The following is a 17740-nucleotide window of genomic DNA, read 5'->3' as shown; positions in this document are numbered from 1 at the left end:
TAACGCCTGTCATGAACATTAGTAAGTCTTCTTCTTCTTGTTGGATTTATTGGCTGGCAACAAACTTTTAGTAGCATTACCGCCACTTACTGGTATGTAGTGTGGTTTCTGACGGTCTATCTATTTATATATATATATATATATAAACTCCTCCTACTACTACTAATAATAATAAATAAATAAATCCTACCTATAAATATAAATATATATACATATCTATACTCATACACACACGCATACATACTTATATATAACTTTATATTCTACCCATCTATATCATGCACACATTCACAAACACACCTACTATAATCAAATTCTATGAAATAATTTAGTTTACATGAGTAAGTCTTCATGAATATTTATGACTGTTGTCATAAAGTGTCATTCAGTAAATCATGACACTTTTAATACAAAGTTCACATTATTCAAAATGTCTTCGTTATGACAACTTGTCATTAACCAAAAAATCATGATATGACATAAATTAGTTATAAATGTATTACTGATTAAACTTAAAAAATTATGCAGCTTTATGTTATTAAAGCTAAAGTTTAATCAGTTATACTTTTATAACTAATTTATGTCATATCATGATTTCTTCGTTAATGTCAAGTTGTCATAACAGACATTTTGAATAATGTCAGCTTTGTATTAAAAGTGTCATGATTTACCGAATGACACTTTATGACAACAGTCATAAATATTCATGAAGACTTACTCATGTTCATGACAGGTGTTATGTTTATGACGGTGTCATGACAGTCTTATTCACAACCAGTCAAATAAAGTGTTACCGCATTTCCCAACAAAAAAATTATACTTATCTGACTTATCTTAATTTCTTTAGCGTGGCTATGCAATCAGAAAATGACAAATAAAACCAATAAATAGTCAAATAAAAGTTTTAAATGACTGCAACTGTTAATTTTGCCCCCAAACAGTCAGGAGGGGGGAAAATATCCACAGCTGTTAGAAATGTTGCACATTTTTAACTAGGGTGCCAATAATTATAGAGCGAACTGCATTCAGAGACATTGACAACATTATCATGTGTGAATTTAGCAATTATCTTTCTTTAAAAAAAGTAGGATTGAAATATAGTAAAAACGATTCACCATCAAAAGAAAAAAAAAATCAAATTTCTAAATTGAAATAAGGGGTAGAAAACCTCTTGCTGTTAATATTTTAAACACAAAGACTTTGATCAAAACAAGCCTTTCTTTTTCTTCAGGTTCAGCTGTTTCCACTGCGGCAGGCTCACAAAGTCGTCTTTGCTGAAACCAAATATGCTGGTGAAGTCGGCGTCAGACAGGTGCTTCTAACAAAGCAGAAAAAAACTGGGCGTAAAGGCCTGCTCTCTGAAGAAACAACAAATGCTATGGATGAGAAAAACTAATTCAGAATCAATTCAGAGGGATTCATAATAGGAGGAGATCTTCATCTTCACTTTCAGAGACTCTTAGGTTCAATACTGAAGCATAGTGAAGCTGTTTTAGCAGCATGTTGCACCTGGTTGTTTTCCTCCACTAAACTTTACTGTGATAAGCACCAGCGAACTCACACACCTCTTTCTCGGACGGGTCCACACCTTCAGGCAGCTCATCAGGTTGCTTGTTAACCAACATGTCGGGTGGGAAAGGCTGAAAGGTTTTCTCCGTCTCAGCATTTTCCTCCTGGAAAATAACAGCGTGCTCAGACTGTGAATCATGATTAGCTCACATCATCAGGGAAATGCATTTTCTTTTTCCTGTGTAGCGGAAAGGAAGATGAATTGCTGTTTTAAAAAAGAAGCAGAGTCTCGACTCATGCTCCTGGCAGCTCGCTAAGCTTCCCTTCTGCTGGACTTTTTCTCATTTCATCACCTTACAGCCACAAACTTCAGTGGGATTTTATCGCAGCACCTAAATGTGAAATGCTGCCGTTACAGGGAGTGAGTCTGTCAGCTTTCCACAGCTACAAGCTGCTTTTCCTGTCAATTTGGTTTTGCTATTTCGCTCAAGCTCAGTCAGAACGAATGGAAAAACATCTGTAAAACTGCTGTATTTAAGTTTGACTAGGCCATTCTAACACCTGCATACATTTGAATCAAAACGGTGCTATTGTAGCCCTGGCTCAGTTGTTATTGTCACTGTCCTCCTAGAAAGTGAGCCTACGCCTTTAAATTATCCAATCAATTCTGTTCTTGTCCCTGCTGAAGAAAACAAACTCCATAGCATGATGCTGCCACTACCATATTTTAGGGTGAAGAGCAGTGTCATTTTTTCATAAAATACCTAATTTAACATGTAGGCCAAAAAGTTTCATCTTATCTGGACGCCTTCTTGTACAATTATCATAAAACGAGGAAAAGCTTAAGAGATATAAATATATTGCCGGTTGCTTTATAATCAATCAGGGCCGGCCCAAGCCTCCATGGGGCCCTAAGCGAAATGTGGTTTTGGGGCCCTCTAGTTCTACTAACATTGTGGACTGGCTGCAATCAGCAGCCTGATCATTAGATCATTTACACACCTACTATAAACTTATTGCATTTCTGGCTGTGCTGTTTACATTATGGACATGTATAATATAGGATACATTTATTGGCCAACTGATTTATCAACCAGTTGATTTCTGGGCGCCGATTTCCTTAATTTTGGGGGATCGTGATCGACCGACACTTACATAATAAGGTAATCTTATCCCCTGATCTTATCATATTCAGCAAAGGTTTAAAATTCAGTCTCTGTCCTCTTCTGCTCTACAGTGAGAGGTTTGACTGACAGACGGGCCCACCAGCTCAGGTCTGCACGTTTACAATATTCACCCCACTGTTGCCAACTCAGCGACGTTCTTGCTATATTTAGCGACATTTCAGACAAAAAAATGTATATCAACTAAAATCAAAATTGGCAGGTCAGGCTTTTTAAAGATCGGTAACCAGGGATTGGCCAGAAAACTGCAATCGGTGCAGCTCTACACACATATTCATGACATTCTATGATTAAATAAATTTCTCTTAAGCGTAACTCCAATAACTAAAATTTAATTTATACCAGGTGAGTCTTTCTGCCCTGAGAATGTGGACCGGTACCGGTACTGGACTGATTCTGAGCCTTCAAATGATTTTAACAGAAGTTTCACTTAACTTAGAAGTTGATGTAAAAATAATGTTTGTTTTATTATTTTTTAAGAAAAAAAAAGTCAATCATTTGAATTTCTCTCTTAGACCGCAACCCACTTCCTCCATTATTATTATTATTATTATTATTATTATTATTATTATTATAATCACAGTTCATGTTTGTTGCCACAAAATGATTTTGCTCAGCAGCAAACAACAAATCCCCAACTACAGCATGGAGCAGGTCATCGATGTAGCAGCTTTGTAACCTGATGTAAAAACATTTTGCTAGACAATGTCAAACATTGAGAAGTTTTAATTATTCTTATCAAACATGGCATTTTTGATAAATGCCATGTTTGATAAGAAAGCAACAACACTGAGGGGTCCCCTTAGTGGGCCTGGGGCCCTAAGCGTCTGCTTAGTTTGCTTATGCCTTGGGCCGGCCCTGTAATCAATATATTTTGCCATGTAGTCAATACATTCAGGTCTAGATAAAGAAGACTAAATGTTAGTCTTGTCCAAATATATTGAATGTTGCCGATGAAAACCAAATTATTTGTATTTTTCATTATAAGGAATGCATAATGAACTTAAAAAAGAGATGTTCTCGTTTATGCTGCTAATTTAGTTTGACTATTGTCATAAATGCAGCTGCTACTTCTCTGTTGCACATAAAGTTTTAGAGAAATGGATTAACGTACAGTTTGTAGAACAATAGGTGTCAGGTCTTCTCCCAGCTCTTTCTTCAGTTCTTCATAGCTCTTCCCTCCCTAAAATACAAAAGAAGAAAAAATACCATGCTATTTTTAGATTTTAAGTACCGTAATTTTTCGGACTATAAGCCGCTACTTTTTCCCCACACTTTGAACCATGCAATTTATAGCCCGGTGTGGATTTTCTGTGGATTTTTCTTCAACCACCAGGGGCTCTCTAGCAGGAAGTGAATGATTGGAAGTCAAAATTGTAAATCAAAGAAGAATGTGCTAAATTTCATTTAGAACAAGCACAAGAGGATTAGGGCCACCGAAGAAAAAAAAAAAAAGAATTCTGAGATTAAAGTCAGAATTCTGAGAAACTTTAATCTCAGAATTCTGACTTTAAAGTTAGAATTCTGACTTTCTGACTTTAATCTCAGAATTCTGACTTTAAACTCAGAATTCTGACTTTAATTCTGATTAAACTCAGAATTCTGACTTTAATTCTGATTAAACTCAGAATTCTGACTTTAAAGTTAGAATTCTGACTTTCTGACTTGAATCTCAGAATTCTGACTCTCTGACTTTAATCTCAGAATTCTGACTTTAAACTCAGAATTCTGACTTTAAACTCAGAATTCTGACTTTAATCTCAGAATTCTGACTTTAATCTCAGAATTCTGACTTTAAACTCAGAATTCTGAGATTAAAGGACAACTAAAACAGAATAATCCTCTTTCGTATGCTAGCAGTAGGCACGACGGAGAAATTTATTCAAATTCATATGATGCAGCTTTTAAATTGAAGGCTATCGATCTGGCAGTACAGGAGGAAAGTAGAGCCGCTGCACGTAAACTCGGCGTGAACGAATCCACGGTTCGGCGTTAGAGACGGAGGGCTGCGTCCATAATAGCATATTTATTAAGAACGCATCTCTCTGCTGTGTCCTTGAGAGCGGTGGAGATATCAGCAGTGCGGCTTATATATTTACGTTTCCAGTTTTTAAAAAAAAAAATGTAGGTGCGACTTATAGTGAGATGCTCTCTATAGTCCGGAAAATACGGTAAATGTCGTACGGCCTCATGGCTGCATCTGAGACACTCACGCTCCACTTTGAGGGATCCCAGGCAGCAAACCAGCCAGTGAAGGTGGGCGGCTCAAAGCCCTGCTTGATCAGGACGATGGGCGTATCCGGGTCTCTGTCTCCAGGGTGAGTCCGCAGATACTCCTGGCTCGTCACCACGGCCTCTTTACGCTCCACCTCATTCGCCTCTTTGCCAATCCACAGAATCAGCTAAAGGAAAAGAGGAAATTCAGGTCAATAGAAGTCGGTGGAGTGGACGGCTTGTTTGTTAGATGTTCTGCGTCCCACCTGGTCCCAGGTGTCCAGCAGCATGACGTCGTCCTCGCTGAGGTCGTCCTGTGTGAACTGAGCCACCTCACTGACGATGAAGCGCCCCGTTTTGTTGGAGCACTCAAACAGGCGTGGCTCGTGGTCTAAAACCACCTGCTGTAATCTGCAGAAAACCAACACTTAAAATATGTAACTTTTACAAAAACTATGATTCCTACACATATCTAGAAATAGTCACTTTATTGTGACAGTACAGAATGATCTGTGGAAAAAAAGATCTAACTCCTCTGCCTTTTCCCTGTTCTGTCAGTGTTGCTTCTTGATCAGAAACAACCAATCAGAGCCAGGAGGAGGGTCCTAGTGCTGTCAATCAGGCTTGTGTATGCTGCTGGCATACAGCTTCTCCCCATCAACAGAGGCTGCCATGACTGTTCAGGGTAGTCGGCATCACCACCAATGACAGTGGATAAAAGGTTTTTCTGTAAAGGTAAGTTGTTTCTCTGTTATTAAACATTGAGCAGCATGTACATGAGCATGATTGAAAGTGCCAAGACCTTCTTTCTGGCTCTAATTGGCTGTTTTTGGTTGGAAGTTGTGCATTTCTTCAGATGGCAATAACAGCTCAGAGTGGAGGTGCAGGAGATAGATTTTTCTCTGATATAATATTGTCTGGACATGGTGAAAGCTTTAACAAATATGTAACAAAACAAAACATTTTTTAATAAAGGTTCCATCCCCCAGCTTTAAACTTAACTAACAAGCTTCAAATTTGCTTCTCCTATTGGACAACATTTGTCTCATTTTTACCTTTTGTCATTTGCATAAGGAGCTTTCCCCCCAAGCAGCTCCCAGAATTCAACAGGCTCTTGACCCTCGGCCACAATCTCTTCATAACCTCTTTCTGAGCCGAGGCCGACCACAGAGCTCACCTCCTTTGCCATGGCTCTCTCGTCTCCGCTTGAGCCCTGAAAACACCAAAAGAAACTCTGCAGAAAAAGCTTTCAGCGCCGTCCTCAATCAGCCGTACCGTCGCAGCGTCTCTCTCACCTTCCCACACCACAGGTAGATTCCTGATTGGCTCTTCAGCAGAAACACGTCGTTGGAGTTCAGAGAGGTGGCCAGGGCTGGAACCTCAATGGTTTTCGTGTTGGACGCGTCAAAACCATGAACCTGGAACAGCCTTACTGGAGGCTCGGGATCTGAATTCCCATTTCTGGATGTGCCTCCCTGGAAGAAAAGAATAGCACTGAGCGAGATGATTGGTAGCTAATTAGCCGAGTAGATTTGATCACAATACTAAAAATGCCATTATAGGAACCAAATATGTGTATTTTGGGGTTTTCGGTCACTAGATGGGGGTGTGGCCTCCAGTATATGAGCCAAGAGGTGACAGGTAGTTGACAGGTGTTGAACCCGGAAGTTTTTGAAGTTTTTGACCTCTGTGGCAGAGTCATTGTTAACACTGTTGCCGTGTGTCGTGGAATAAATGGATTTTGTTCACAAATGGTTTCATCTGACTGGAATAAATTCGGAATTAGAACAGCAAAGATCTCTGGGATTGACTTTACACACAATCAGCCGCTCAGCGCGTCATAACAAAGCAGCATCGGCTCAACGCTTAACTAGTGCAAAATTAAACTGGCTAGTACAGCCATCTTACATCAAAGATGACCATTTTCCCTTTGAACATGGCCATGAAGTGTCTCGGTTCCTTTCCCATGGTCACTCTCACTTGAACTGGCTCGTCGTTGTACTTCTGATCCAAGTTCACAGCCTGAAACGCCGAAGCGGCCAGCTCATCCTGTGTGGCATGGCGCCCCTTAAAAACACAAAACATACACCACAGTGAAGCAGCTCAACGCTTTTACATCCTGAAGTCAGGTAATCATGCTCTTACCTGCCAGATGTACAGCAGATAACACTTTCTGTTGTTAACTAAGTAAGTGTACAGGATCAGGTAGCAGTCTCCTCCGTAAAAGTATCCGTACCCTTTAGGGTCTACCGGGGCGAGCTCCAGGTTCTCCACTCGCCACACCTGAGTAGGTCAGAGGTGAAAGAGCAAGCATCATCATGTGTAAGCCTGAATAAATTGCGCTTTGGAGAACATGAGTCCTCGCTTTGGGAAAAAAAAAAAAACAGAGTGAGATCCTCTCTTCTCAAAGTTCTTCCACCCAGGAGAATCGGATTTACACAAGCAAAAAAAGTTAAATATACATATATACTCTGTTTGAAGTAATGTTTCTTCCATGATCATAAACTGTTTTAAACAACTTGATAATTATGATGTCTTTAACAACAACTATCTTGAGTTGAAACTCTTTTTTTTTTCTCTGAGAGTTTGAGCCAAAGGAACAAGAAAATGTTTGACTGCTGTTGAGATCTGATTGTTTTCAGTATTTAAACTTCTCCTTTTTCTTCTTGAGGAAAAACACACAACTTTAACAGTTACATTACTGAAGGTCCCGATGAAGACAAAACAAAATAGATATTTGTTTCCGTTTATGTTCACTGCCAACTTGATTTATTTGTTCATGTGAAATAATAATACCTCTACCTGAATACTTTCAAATGTTTCAAATTACAACTTCAATATTCTTGGAGCAGAAGTTATTATATGAAACAACATCAATAGCACATAAATACAACTTTTCAGTTTTGATTCAATAGAGAACTTATCAGTATTTGAGCATTGCTATCATGACAAATTTTAATTTAATTTCAATCTCTGGCATTACATTGTGCCTTTGAAGCCTATCAAAGCTACAGATGGACGTATAGGATGTTCTGAAGATGAATTACAAACTGATCCTCAGTTAAAAATTTATATTTTGTCACATAATTCTGATTTGAACATCTGTCTGAGATAAGATTATTGGGAAAACAACTTTTATATGCAGGTGTTATGTCAAAAAAATTGCCTTACTTCAACCTGACCTCCACCATTGTCCACCATTCGCTCCTGAGCAGCGACCTCTGGCATCGAGTGCATCAGGGAGGCATCAAATTTCTCTTGTGTGATGTTAGCTTAAACAAACAAACAAACAAAAAAATCACTCCAATGACTGACTGATGTGACACAAACCCATGTCTCTTTCTTCATTCCAAATTATTTTTTCCTCTTGTTAAAATACCAATTTTGCCCCTTGTGTTAGCTTTTCCGAGGCCTTGCGTCTGGTCTTTCACCGTCCACTTCTGGAAGAGCTGCTTGAAGAGAGCGGACTCCGCCCCGTCATTTACTGACTCCACGTTAGTGGTTATTGGGTAGTTTTTCGCTTTGATGAAGTCCTGCAACAGGCAGTCAAACAGAACACTGGAAATAAAATGGCGGATAATCTAATCCCAGGCTGATGATGTAATGTCACTCACCAAAGCTCTGGACATGGCAGCCTGTCTCTCAGCTTTGTTTGCCTTTTTCCCTTTCCAGACAAAGATCTTGCTGCCTCCTTGATCCAGGATGAAACAATCCTATAGGACATTCAGATGATAACTATTATTTCCAAAAATATGGAAGTATGTAAATAACTCAAACAGATCTGTAGGCAAGCAGGAAGCAGATGATGAAATCAGACAGACAGCTGATGTGCTTTGTTGAAGAACTCTCAAGCAATTCAAGGTTCAGATTTTATAAAGATAATCAGACAGAAACCATTTCATTAGCTGATGATTTAGCAAATAGTCATTTGAAAGATGTTTCCAACATAGACATTTTATTTTTCAACACAGATGGAAACAGGATTTTACTCATTTTAAATCTAGGGGTGCTGATCTGGCATCTTGTAATTCAAGGTTTTGAAGAAGGTTGTTTTTCTTCCTTTCTGAGTCTCAATGATTGTTTTGCTTTTATTGCTTTGTGTTTGCACTTTAAACCTTGTATATACTATTTCTTATGGCCCACCTGCGATGAACATCGCAAATTTGCTTGGGCTGCAAACAGAAACACTTTGCCAAAACTTAAAGCTTGAGTAATTCATTGGATGGTGGTTGTATAGACTCACGTCATGGGAGAGCAGATCTTGAACCAGAGGGTTTGTAGCGATCTCCGTTACTTTCATCTGACCATCTGCATCTGACACTCTGAAATCAGAGGGATAAACATATAAATAATAACCAAAAAGGGTTTGAGGACAAATGCAATCAGAGATAGAGAGCAGCTCACTGGTAAAGCGTGAGCTTTCCCTTCGTTTCCTGGTCAGCAGTTTCATCAGGCGTCCCGTCTGGCAGGACGGAGGGTCTGTCACCCAGAACGTTCTTCATGACCTCCATGTTCTGAGGAGAGCTGCTCTCTGCGTCACCCTCGATCACCCTGATCTCCGCCCGGCCTCCTCTCTCTCTGTCCCGGATGTCTTTGGCCAGCACCATGCCCTGAGAAAGTGAAGATACAACAAATATTTACAACCTTAGGTTGTTTCTTTAAAATGGCAAACTGTTATCAACGTTATGCCATTCCAATTTTTGGTTGTTTATTTTACTCCAAACTGCTTAAATCAGCAGAAATTAATCACACATTTGGTCTAATAGACTCTGGGGAAATATTGTTTCAATTAAATGGACTTTAAATGATCGGACATGGAGTCCCTGACTGAAATCACTTCCAAATAACTTTTACTGGTATTGTGTCTTTGAGGTGATGCAGCTGGATGGCTCAGATCAGTTTCAGGGTCTATTAAAGAGGGGAAATTGGGTAAAATTGACTTCTTTGAGCTTTATATCGTGCTATAATGTTATTCATTGATCAAAAACATGGTCTGATTCTTTCATGCATGGTTGAGAAATCCTTTAATCTCCCTTGGCAGCCATTTGGAGACACCTAAGAGCTTGGGCTCACAAAGCGCCATCATTTCCATAAAGCTGCAGTCTATATTAGAGCTTATGCCTCACAGAGGACCCCTGCCCCACGCTTTCCCTACTCAGCTCCATCAGACTAGCAGCAGCAGCAATTAGCGAACATCTCGTTGAGCTGCACATCTGAGTTCATCCTGCAAATTACTTCTCAGTGCAACGCTAATAATAAAGGCTGTTAACGGCATGATTAAAAGTATTGTCATGACGAACTGAAGGTGAAGAGTCAGAGTAGGAGTGTCTTAAAGAGACAGTAGCCCAATTTCAAGGCGTTAATTTGCAAAATCGCATTTTTTTTGTCATGTTTAATGTATGGCATTTTTATAACATCCAAAGGCAACACAGCTACTTGATTGTGCTATGAAATGTCACAAAATGCCTCAACAATACATAGTGCTGCCCCCTTTTAACATTTTGGAAAGAAAGGCCTTTCTATACCCCACAGTCTTGGTGTTTGTCACCAAACATCAAAACACCAGGGAGAAAATACAAAAGACAAGCTTATGGCCCAAACTAAATAACTAAATGTGTTATGTTTATTTGTTCATGTTGCATTCACTTTTCTTTCATCCTGCCTGTTTTGCGTTCCTGGTCAGCGTCCTGGTACTAAAATGAATAAAAGCAACTAGTTGTTTGCATTTATTTGTACTTTGGAGTTCTGGCTGTAAAAACTGGAAGAATTTGCACAACCCTCAAGTTTCCCTGCATTACCATAGAAAACAGAAGTCCTTAGCTGTGCAGTTTGACACCTCTCTTAATGTAATTTAGCTGCATTGGCTGGATAGAGACTGATGCGGATGTGCAACCATGCAGCAATGCAAATTTTTACAGGACCTATTAGAATGAATTGGAGATGCGAGCGGTGTTTAGTTAGTGGGGCAATGATTGTAAAATAGGGTGTGGGTTTGTTTCTCTATGAACTGCATTCATTGTATATCTGATTTACAATATATTTATGAGTCCAATATGTCTGATGTAGGGACTTACATTACTCAGAAAGCCTCACCTTAAGCTTTTCCTGAGTGTTGCTCTTTGGACCGTTCCACTGGACGATGTTCTTACCAAGGTCTAACAAAAACACATCTCCAAGGTTGAAGCTCTTCCAGCTCATCTCCACCTAACGCACAAAGAAAATAATGAAATTACTGTTTTTACATGAAATAACACTTGCATTAGTGTTGATAGCCCTTGATTTTTTCCACATTTTGCAAACACATAATTCAATGTATTGTACTGGAATTGTGTGTGACAGACCAGCAGAAAGCAGAAATTACAGCAGTGTTCACAAATTTGGCCCTCATGGAAGAGTGGTAAAAAAAAAAAAGTCTTGTGAAAAAAAGCTAGAAATACTTTCCCACATGCAGGAAACTTGGAAGAATATGTATTCTGGTCAGATGAGACCTGAATTAAACGTTTTGGCCCAGATGCAAAGCACTGTGTGTTGAGGAAGTTTAACTTTACACATTATCCTGAATAAATTATCTGCGCAGTGAAGCATGAGGGTAGGAACTTTAATGATGCTTTTAGTTTTAATAGAGACAGGGAAGCTGTTCAAAGCTCATGAGAAGGTTGATGGGAGTAAATGCATCCCAAACCATGAAGAAAACCTGCTGGATGCTGCATAAAGGCTCATACTTCCACATGGACAACACAAAATATATTTCCTGAGCTACAATAATTCATGCGGAAAAATGGCCCAGTCAAAGCATAGACACGAATCCAACTCAGAATCCATGGCAAAACTTGACAATTGAGATGCACTGAAGCTATCCATACAATTTAACCAAACTTTAGCTAGTTTTCAAAGAATGCACCTGCAATTAATAAAGTATTATGATTCAAGTATCATTTTACTTCCACTTTGCAAGTAAATGTGACTTTGTGATGATCTGTTACATAACATCCCTGAGGTCTAAGGCTCTAATGTGATAAAATGTGGAAAAAAGCTTCAAGGGACAGGAATATTTTTGCATCTGTGCGACTGGAAAACATGTCTCACCTCTTTGGCAATTATTCTTTTCTTTCCTTTCACATGAAGCAGTCTCTGAATATCATATGCATTGGTTTCAGTGTGCCGCATGCCGCTTGCAATGCCCCCTTTCTTATAGCTAAACAAAACAGAAAAATACAATTTATAGTGCACTTCACTTAAAGGCTCACCGTACGAACATCTTTCACTCACATTATTCCACTTTTGAAGTATCCCTTGAACGTATCCGACTCGTTGTGCTGAACCTCTCTGTACTGAATTGGAGAGGAGCCTAAGAAATCATCCAGCTGTATGGTGTACACAGCAGCTGCACCCTGTTCATCCTGGCTGGACTCTGAGCCGATCCAGAAGTGGATGTTGTAACTTACAGAGCTACTCAGCTTCTGCGTCTGGACAAAGACAAAAGTGCAGAATCTGTGTGTGCATGAGCACAGATGGAGAAGGAATGGCTCAAAGGATGATGCAGCCAGTTTAGCAGTAAAGCCTTTTGATCATTTTTATGCTTAAATGAGGAATGATTCTCCATCTGAGACTTACAAACAGAAGTACATAGCAGTCACCCTCGAAAAAGTTCCCAAAGGACTTCTCAGGAACTTGAACCAGCTCCATTTTCTGTTGCATAGAGAGAAATTAAAACTTTTACGTTTGGGTTCATCACTAAATCTACCCCTCTAATAAAAAGTGAAATAAAATCCAATCACCTCAACTCTCCAGATTATAATCCCTGGGCTGCGAGTTACTGCTCTGAACGTGTACTCCATGTTGCTTCAGCGCTCTCAGCTTTGCTTTTCTGGAAAAAAAAAAAAAGAGAAAAGAACAAAAGCAAAATTATTTAACACACAAATTCTCAATTGTAGTTTTTGATACTGGAAGTCAACAAACACTACGTGCCGTGTAAACTTGAATGAAGAGGCGATTGTGGTGTCTTCATCTGATCATCTACAGGATGATTTCCTGTCTGATCACAAGAGAGCCACAGTTGTCACTCATACATTTCTTGTGATAGATTTGCCTACTTTTGCATTTTTGGGCCCATCATGGCGCTCTGCCCAATCACAGAGAGAGATACGAGCTCCTGTAGGCAAATGTGCCGGACAGAAAAAAGCACTGACTCATATTCAAATGCACCCATAGTAGTACTTATTAACTACATTATGTCTCTTTGAACCATGAGAACCACATTTACTGCATTTGATAAAGCACAGAAATTAGTTAGAAGATTTATTTTACAAAACAATAACCACGTCAGTTTTGTATTTTCAGTTCAGTTTATTTATATGGTGCCATTTTACAACAAATGTCACTTTACGACACTTTACAAAAGTAGTCATTTTTGATCAATTATATTTACATTCCAATTGATCAATAAACAAACTGATTTTTGTGTGAAAGAATCCAGAGTCTGGACTGCAGCATATATCTTAAACGTATCTTCCTACCCAATGGGAGACATGCTCTGACAGCACAACAGCAAAAACAAACAAACAAAAAACACTCTTCATGCATGACATCTAGATTTGATTTGTGGTGATGGTACAACTGCAACTATTTCAAAGAATACAGAAATTAAACGACATGCTTCACTATGATAACCCACTGAAGTTTATTAAAACTGAAATGCAACCTACTGATTCAATGAAACAGGCATAGTTTCTGACAACTGTACTGTTTGCAAAAAATATTAATACAATACGCCTACGTTGCCTTTAGAAGTCATCCAAACAATAAATCATTTTTTTAAAATGTCATTATTGCATTAAAAAACACAAACCGGTGATAAAGTTGCAGAGAGGGTTGCAGCAAAGTTAAGTGGTAAAACAATGTCTCAAGCTTTGAACATCTCATGAAGCTCTTTCACTCCATTGTCTAAAAATGAAAAGAGTTTGGTAAGATGCGACCGTACAACAGCTGGGGAAGAAGAGCATTAATCATAGAAGCAGCTAAAAGGCCATTTGTTGCTCTGGAGGAGCTGCGGAGTTTAACACTGTTGGAAAAACAAAAGCAATGTGTCTTTTAAGGCACAGGAAGAAAATAAATCACCCATACGTACATCTAAACATGATGATGACAGCATCATTCTGAGGAAATTATTTTCTTCAGGACGGACAGAGAAACTGGTTGGAGTTAATGGAAATATGACGACCTAAATACAGGTCAATACTGGGAGAAAACCTGACCCAGGCTCCAAGACGCTTAGGTCTGGTTCAGAAACTCATCTTATAACAGGTTAATAACCCTAAAGCTGCATTCAAAGCTGTGATAAAATGGCTTTGATCAAAGCATTTAATAATGTTAGACCGGCCCATTCAAATCACATAAAATCCCAATAAAAAACATTGAAGGACGTGGCTGAAATGCGACAAACTGTGGAAAAATTAGCATTTTTTCAGGACACTAAGGCTTACACACAACCATTTGGGTCATTTGGAAGTGGGTTTGTATGTTTATGTAAATGCAATATTTAGATCCTGCTATGCAAATGAAAGAAAGATAAGGTAAAGCCCCCATGTCGTGTCGACAGTGTATGTTGTGTGTTGAGTGACAAGGAAGGTTTGAAACACAAAAAGCACCAAAGCTTTCTGGAAACACCATGACTGTGACATAAAAATGCATGTTGTGTAATTTTACAATTCTCTCCGTTGTTCCTCAGTTAATAAAAAATAAATATTGTGAAGTTATTTCAATTAATCTCTGATCATGGTTAAGTTTTGTTATTCAGTCAGCTGTTAAAAAAAAGTGCTTCAACTGAATGTAATTAGCATAGATAAACATGTGGAAGGAAGGATTGTTTGGTGAAAGCAGTTCATATGATCTGTAGATGTCAGCAGGCTTTTTGTACTGACTCTCTGGAAAGCAAAAAAACACTTTAAAAGGAAGGATGTTCTTATTGGCTGAACTTTATGCTAACAAACAGCTTCTGCTCCCTGCTGGCCTGGCTGTTGACTATCTGCTTGGATAACAATAGTACACACAGCATAATCTGTGCTAGCGTTCTTCAAATATATAAAGGAATAAATAAAACATGTCTCCCCATTGGCTTCAGTGTTGGGCAGCGTTAAGGTATTGGTCTAATTTGAGGTTAGAGAAGTTTTTGTTTGTTGAGTCTATACCCAAAAAATATACATTATTTACTAAAAAAAACTTTAGATTCAACATTTTCACATTGGTTCATTAGAATGCCACCTTATAAACCTCTATACCACTTTTGTTTTTGCATTAGATGGTTATTCAAATAGAATGATGTGGTTATTAACACTGTGGGACAATGAGTTGGTCTTGGAAATGAGCTGAATGGGGGGGAATAATTTCTGGATGCAAAGTGACACTAAAGTTAGAGACATTTTGTGTCATAAAGTTGGAGACATTTTGTGTCATAAAGTTAGAGACATTTTGTGTCATAAAGTTGGAGACATTTTGTGTCATAAAGTTAGAGACATTTTGTGTCATAAAGTTGGAGACATTTTGTGTCATAAAGTTAGAGACATTTTGTGTAAACCTTGTGTACTGGATATTGGGAAACGAGAGCAACCCACACTCATCGTGGCTCTGAATAAGTACAGTTCACAGTGGTGGTTCACCAGCCTTTTATTATTCCCCATGAAGTGGCAGTTACTGGTTGCTACAGCAACCCACTGGAGCTAACTGGGTTGTGGGTTTTTTTTCTAACTCCTACGATACGAGACCCTAAAAGCTCTGGGCCTGAAATAGAGGACAAATACGTAGCACAGGAGCAGAGAGGATGAGAAGGAGAAGCAGTGAGGACACAACACACATAAAAATAGAATTTATTGTTTTAAAAAAAAATGCGCCTTGATGTTATCTCTATGTATTTGTTAGCATTGTTAGCATACTGAACGTAGAACTGGAGTACCTGAATAAATGTTAGTGATTTTTATATTTCCCCTCTGTTACATGTAGATGTGGTTTAAACCAGTTTCCCAGCATTTTTGGTCCATTTATTTACTCCTCCCAGTGATCTACACACCAAGAATGCAATTTTCTGGGTTTGGCTAACAGTTAGAAGTCTGTTGTAATTTTTTCTGGAAAACGGATTAGCAGAAAAAAAAAAATCTTTGTGCAATAAAAAAAAATTCAAACAGCATCGAAACAGTGTTTGCACACAAATGGATTGCATTGGTTCTCTTTACAGAAACATGCAAAGTAATTCCATTGTAGTTCATATGTAATGACAAGAAGACTGCTTTGCTTTGCAAAATCCAGTCCCCACCTCTGAAACACAGGGCGTGGTCAGTGTTTGGTTTCATGAACAACTACCTTTTGTGGTTTTCATCCTTCACCTCGTCTCTCTACGGCAGAATAAAAGCTGCTACATCTCCTTTTATGGATCTAACCTGAAAGCCGCGTGATATATTTAAAACATCCCTGATCATGTAAGTAGCACATGTGTAGATGCTCCATGGAGACAAGAAGACAAGTACTACAGAGTAAATGAAACCTTTTGGAAAATGATTGTTTAGTGATATAATCTGGCTCTTGTTTGGGAGCGTGAGCCTGTAATTACAGAGAAGATCAGAGCCTGTTTTGAAGATCTGTTTTCTTTTTCTCCTTTAGCTGTTGAGTCTGTTTTACTGAGAGCAGCTGAGATTTTCAATGGTATTACAAGTAAATTATAGACTTTGATTTAGTCTGGTTTCGAGTTAAGTTTTATAGATATTTGTCAAGTTTTATTATTTTAATTTTAATTATTTGTTTTAGCAAGGATCCTGTGTTTATGATTTGAGTTATTCATAATTTTGGTAAGTAAAACAAAATAATATCTGTCATATTGAATCATCAGCTGAACCAGCAGACCTGTAAACAAACAGCCTAATTTCTCAATTTGTACTCTTTTGTAGCTACTGATTCTGGAGGAACTGAGGAACAAATTAGCTTTTAATCTTTCCACAAGCTGAACATAATTACAATTAATCTCAATGTGGTTGTATCTCAAAATACATTACAAAGGTAGCTGGAAAAACTCAACATACACAGCATACACACAGAAATAAAAATGTTTATAATTCCATTAAACTTTAGACATTAGTAAATCATTTGAATTCCTTTTCCAAATATAATATAATATTTACTCTGGATAATTATCTGAAGAAACAGTAAAGTCTGTCAGGAGGAACATAATAGAAATCAACATTACTCGACAGTATAAGTGTACAGATTGTTAAACTAACACTTTGTTAAACCATCTTTTGATTCAGTTTTAAACTTCAATTTACTCGAGTTTACATTCTTAGTATGAAATCTAGTAAATCTGATCAACCATGAACACAGTCCCAGCTGTGGTAAGTATTTTCTGACAATTGCATCTTTAAGCTAATTAAATAGCATGCAGTTAGATTACAAAGGATTAAAATGATGTAACGCATAAGGGTATCCACCTTGAGAACAGAATATTAAAAAAATGTCATGTACATCATGTCACATTAAAGACATGGGTATTTCAAAATTGATTAAAAATAAAAAAAAAAACATAAACAAAAACACCCAGGTCGTGTGTTTTAGTATAGCAGAACAGAAACGCTGCACATTATTGAAAAAACATTATACTTACATTGAAACATGGGGGAGGCTGCATCATGCTCCGGGGTTATTTTTATTATTTAGAGGAACTGAAGCTTTTGTGAAGTGGGATAAAGTTGTAGACAGTCCCGATTACCAGTCAGTTTTGACCCAAACCTTCACAAGTCTGCTGGAAAACTAAAAGTGAAGATAGTTTGAAACAAAATAATGCATTCAGAAGA

The 17740-nt window shown here is 38.2% G+C and overlaps 1 protein-coding gene across 1 annotated transcript; it reads right to left on the bottom strand.

Annotated features, from left to right (window-relative positions):
• Positions 1-886: 886 nt before the first annotated feature.
• On the bottom strand, positions 887-12979 carry avil (advillin). The gene is made up of 20 exons (XM_032549122.1): positions 12876-12979; positions 12686-12774; positions 12522-12596; positions 12177-12373; positions 11994-12102; positions 11001-11111; positions 9312-9517; positions 9151-9229; positions 8522-8620; positions 8287-8440; positions 8079-8179; positions 7053-7190; positions 6816-6974; positions 6203-6382; positions 5963-6120; positions 5174-5318; positions 4907-5095; positions 3808-3876; positions 1566-1673; positions 887-1318 (listed from the first exon to the last, which is right to left on the bottom strand). The coding sequence occupies exons 2-20, from the start codon at positions 12743-12745 to the stop codon at positions 1205-1207; spliced, it is 2451 nt and encodes an 816-aa protein (XP_032405013.1). The 5' UTR covers positions 12746-12774; positions 12876-12979; the 3' UTR covers positions 887-1204.
• Positions 12980-17740: the final 4761 nt, after the last annotated feature.

The sequence above is a fragment of the Xiphophorus hellerii genome, chromosome 20, assembly GCF_003331165.1.
Source record: "Xiphophorus hellerii strain 12219 chromosome 20, Xiphophorus_hellerii-4.1, whole genome shotgun sequence".
In the NCBI taxonomy this organism is placed as follows: Eukaryota; Metazoa; Chordata; class Actinopteri; order Cyprinodontiformes; family Poeciliidae; genus Xiphophorus; species Xiphophorus hellerii.
Note: the sequence above shows the minus strand (reverse complement) of the source record. Positions and strands in the feature narration are given on the sequence as shown.

Excerpts from the sequence above, each read along its gene's own strand:
- avil (XM_032549122.1), bottom strand. The coding sequence starts at position 12,745 with ATGGAGTACACGTTCAGAGCAGTAACTCGCAGCCCAGGGATTATAATC. Across the intron at positions 12,597-12,685 it reads TTATAATCTGGAGAGTTGAG|AAAATGGAGCTGGTTCAAGT; the intron begins GTGATTGGATTT and ends TCTATGCAACAG. Across the intron at positions 12,374-12,521 it reads ACTGCTATGTACTTCTGTTT|ACGCAGAAGCTGAGTAGCTC; the intron begins GTAAGTCTCAGA and ends GTCTTTGTCCAG.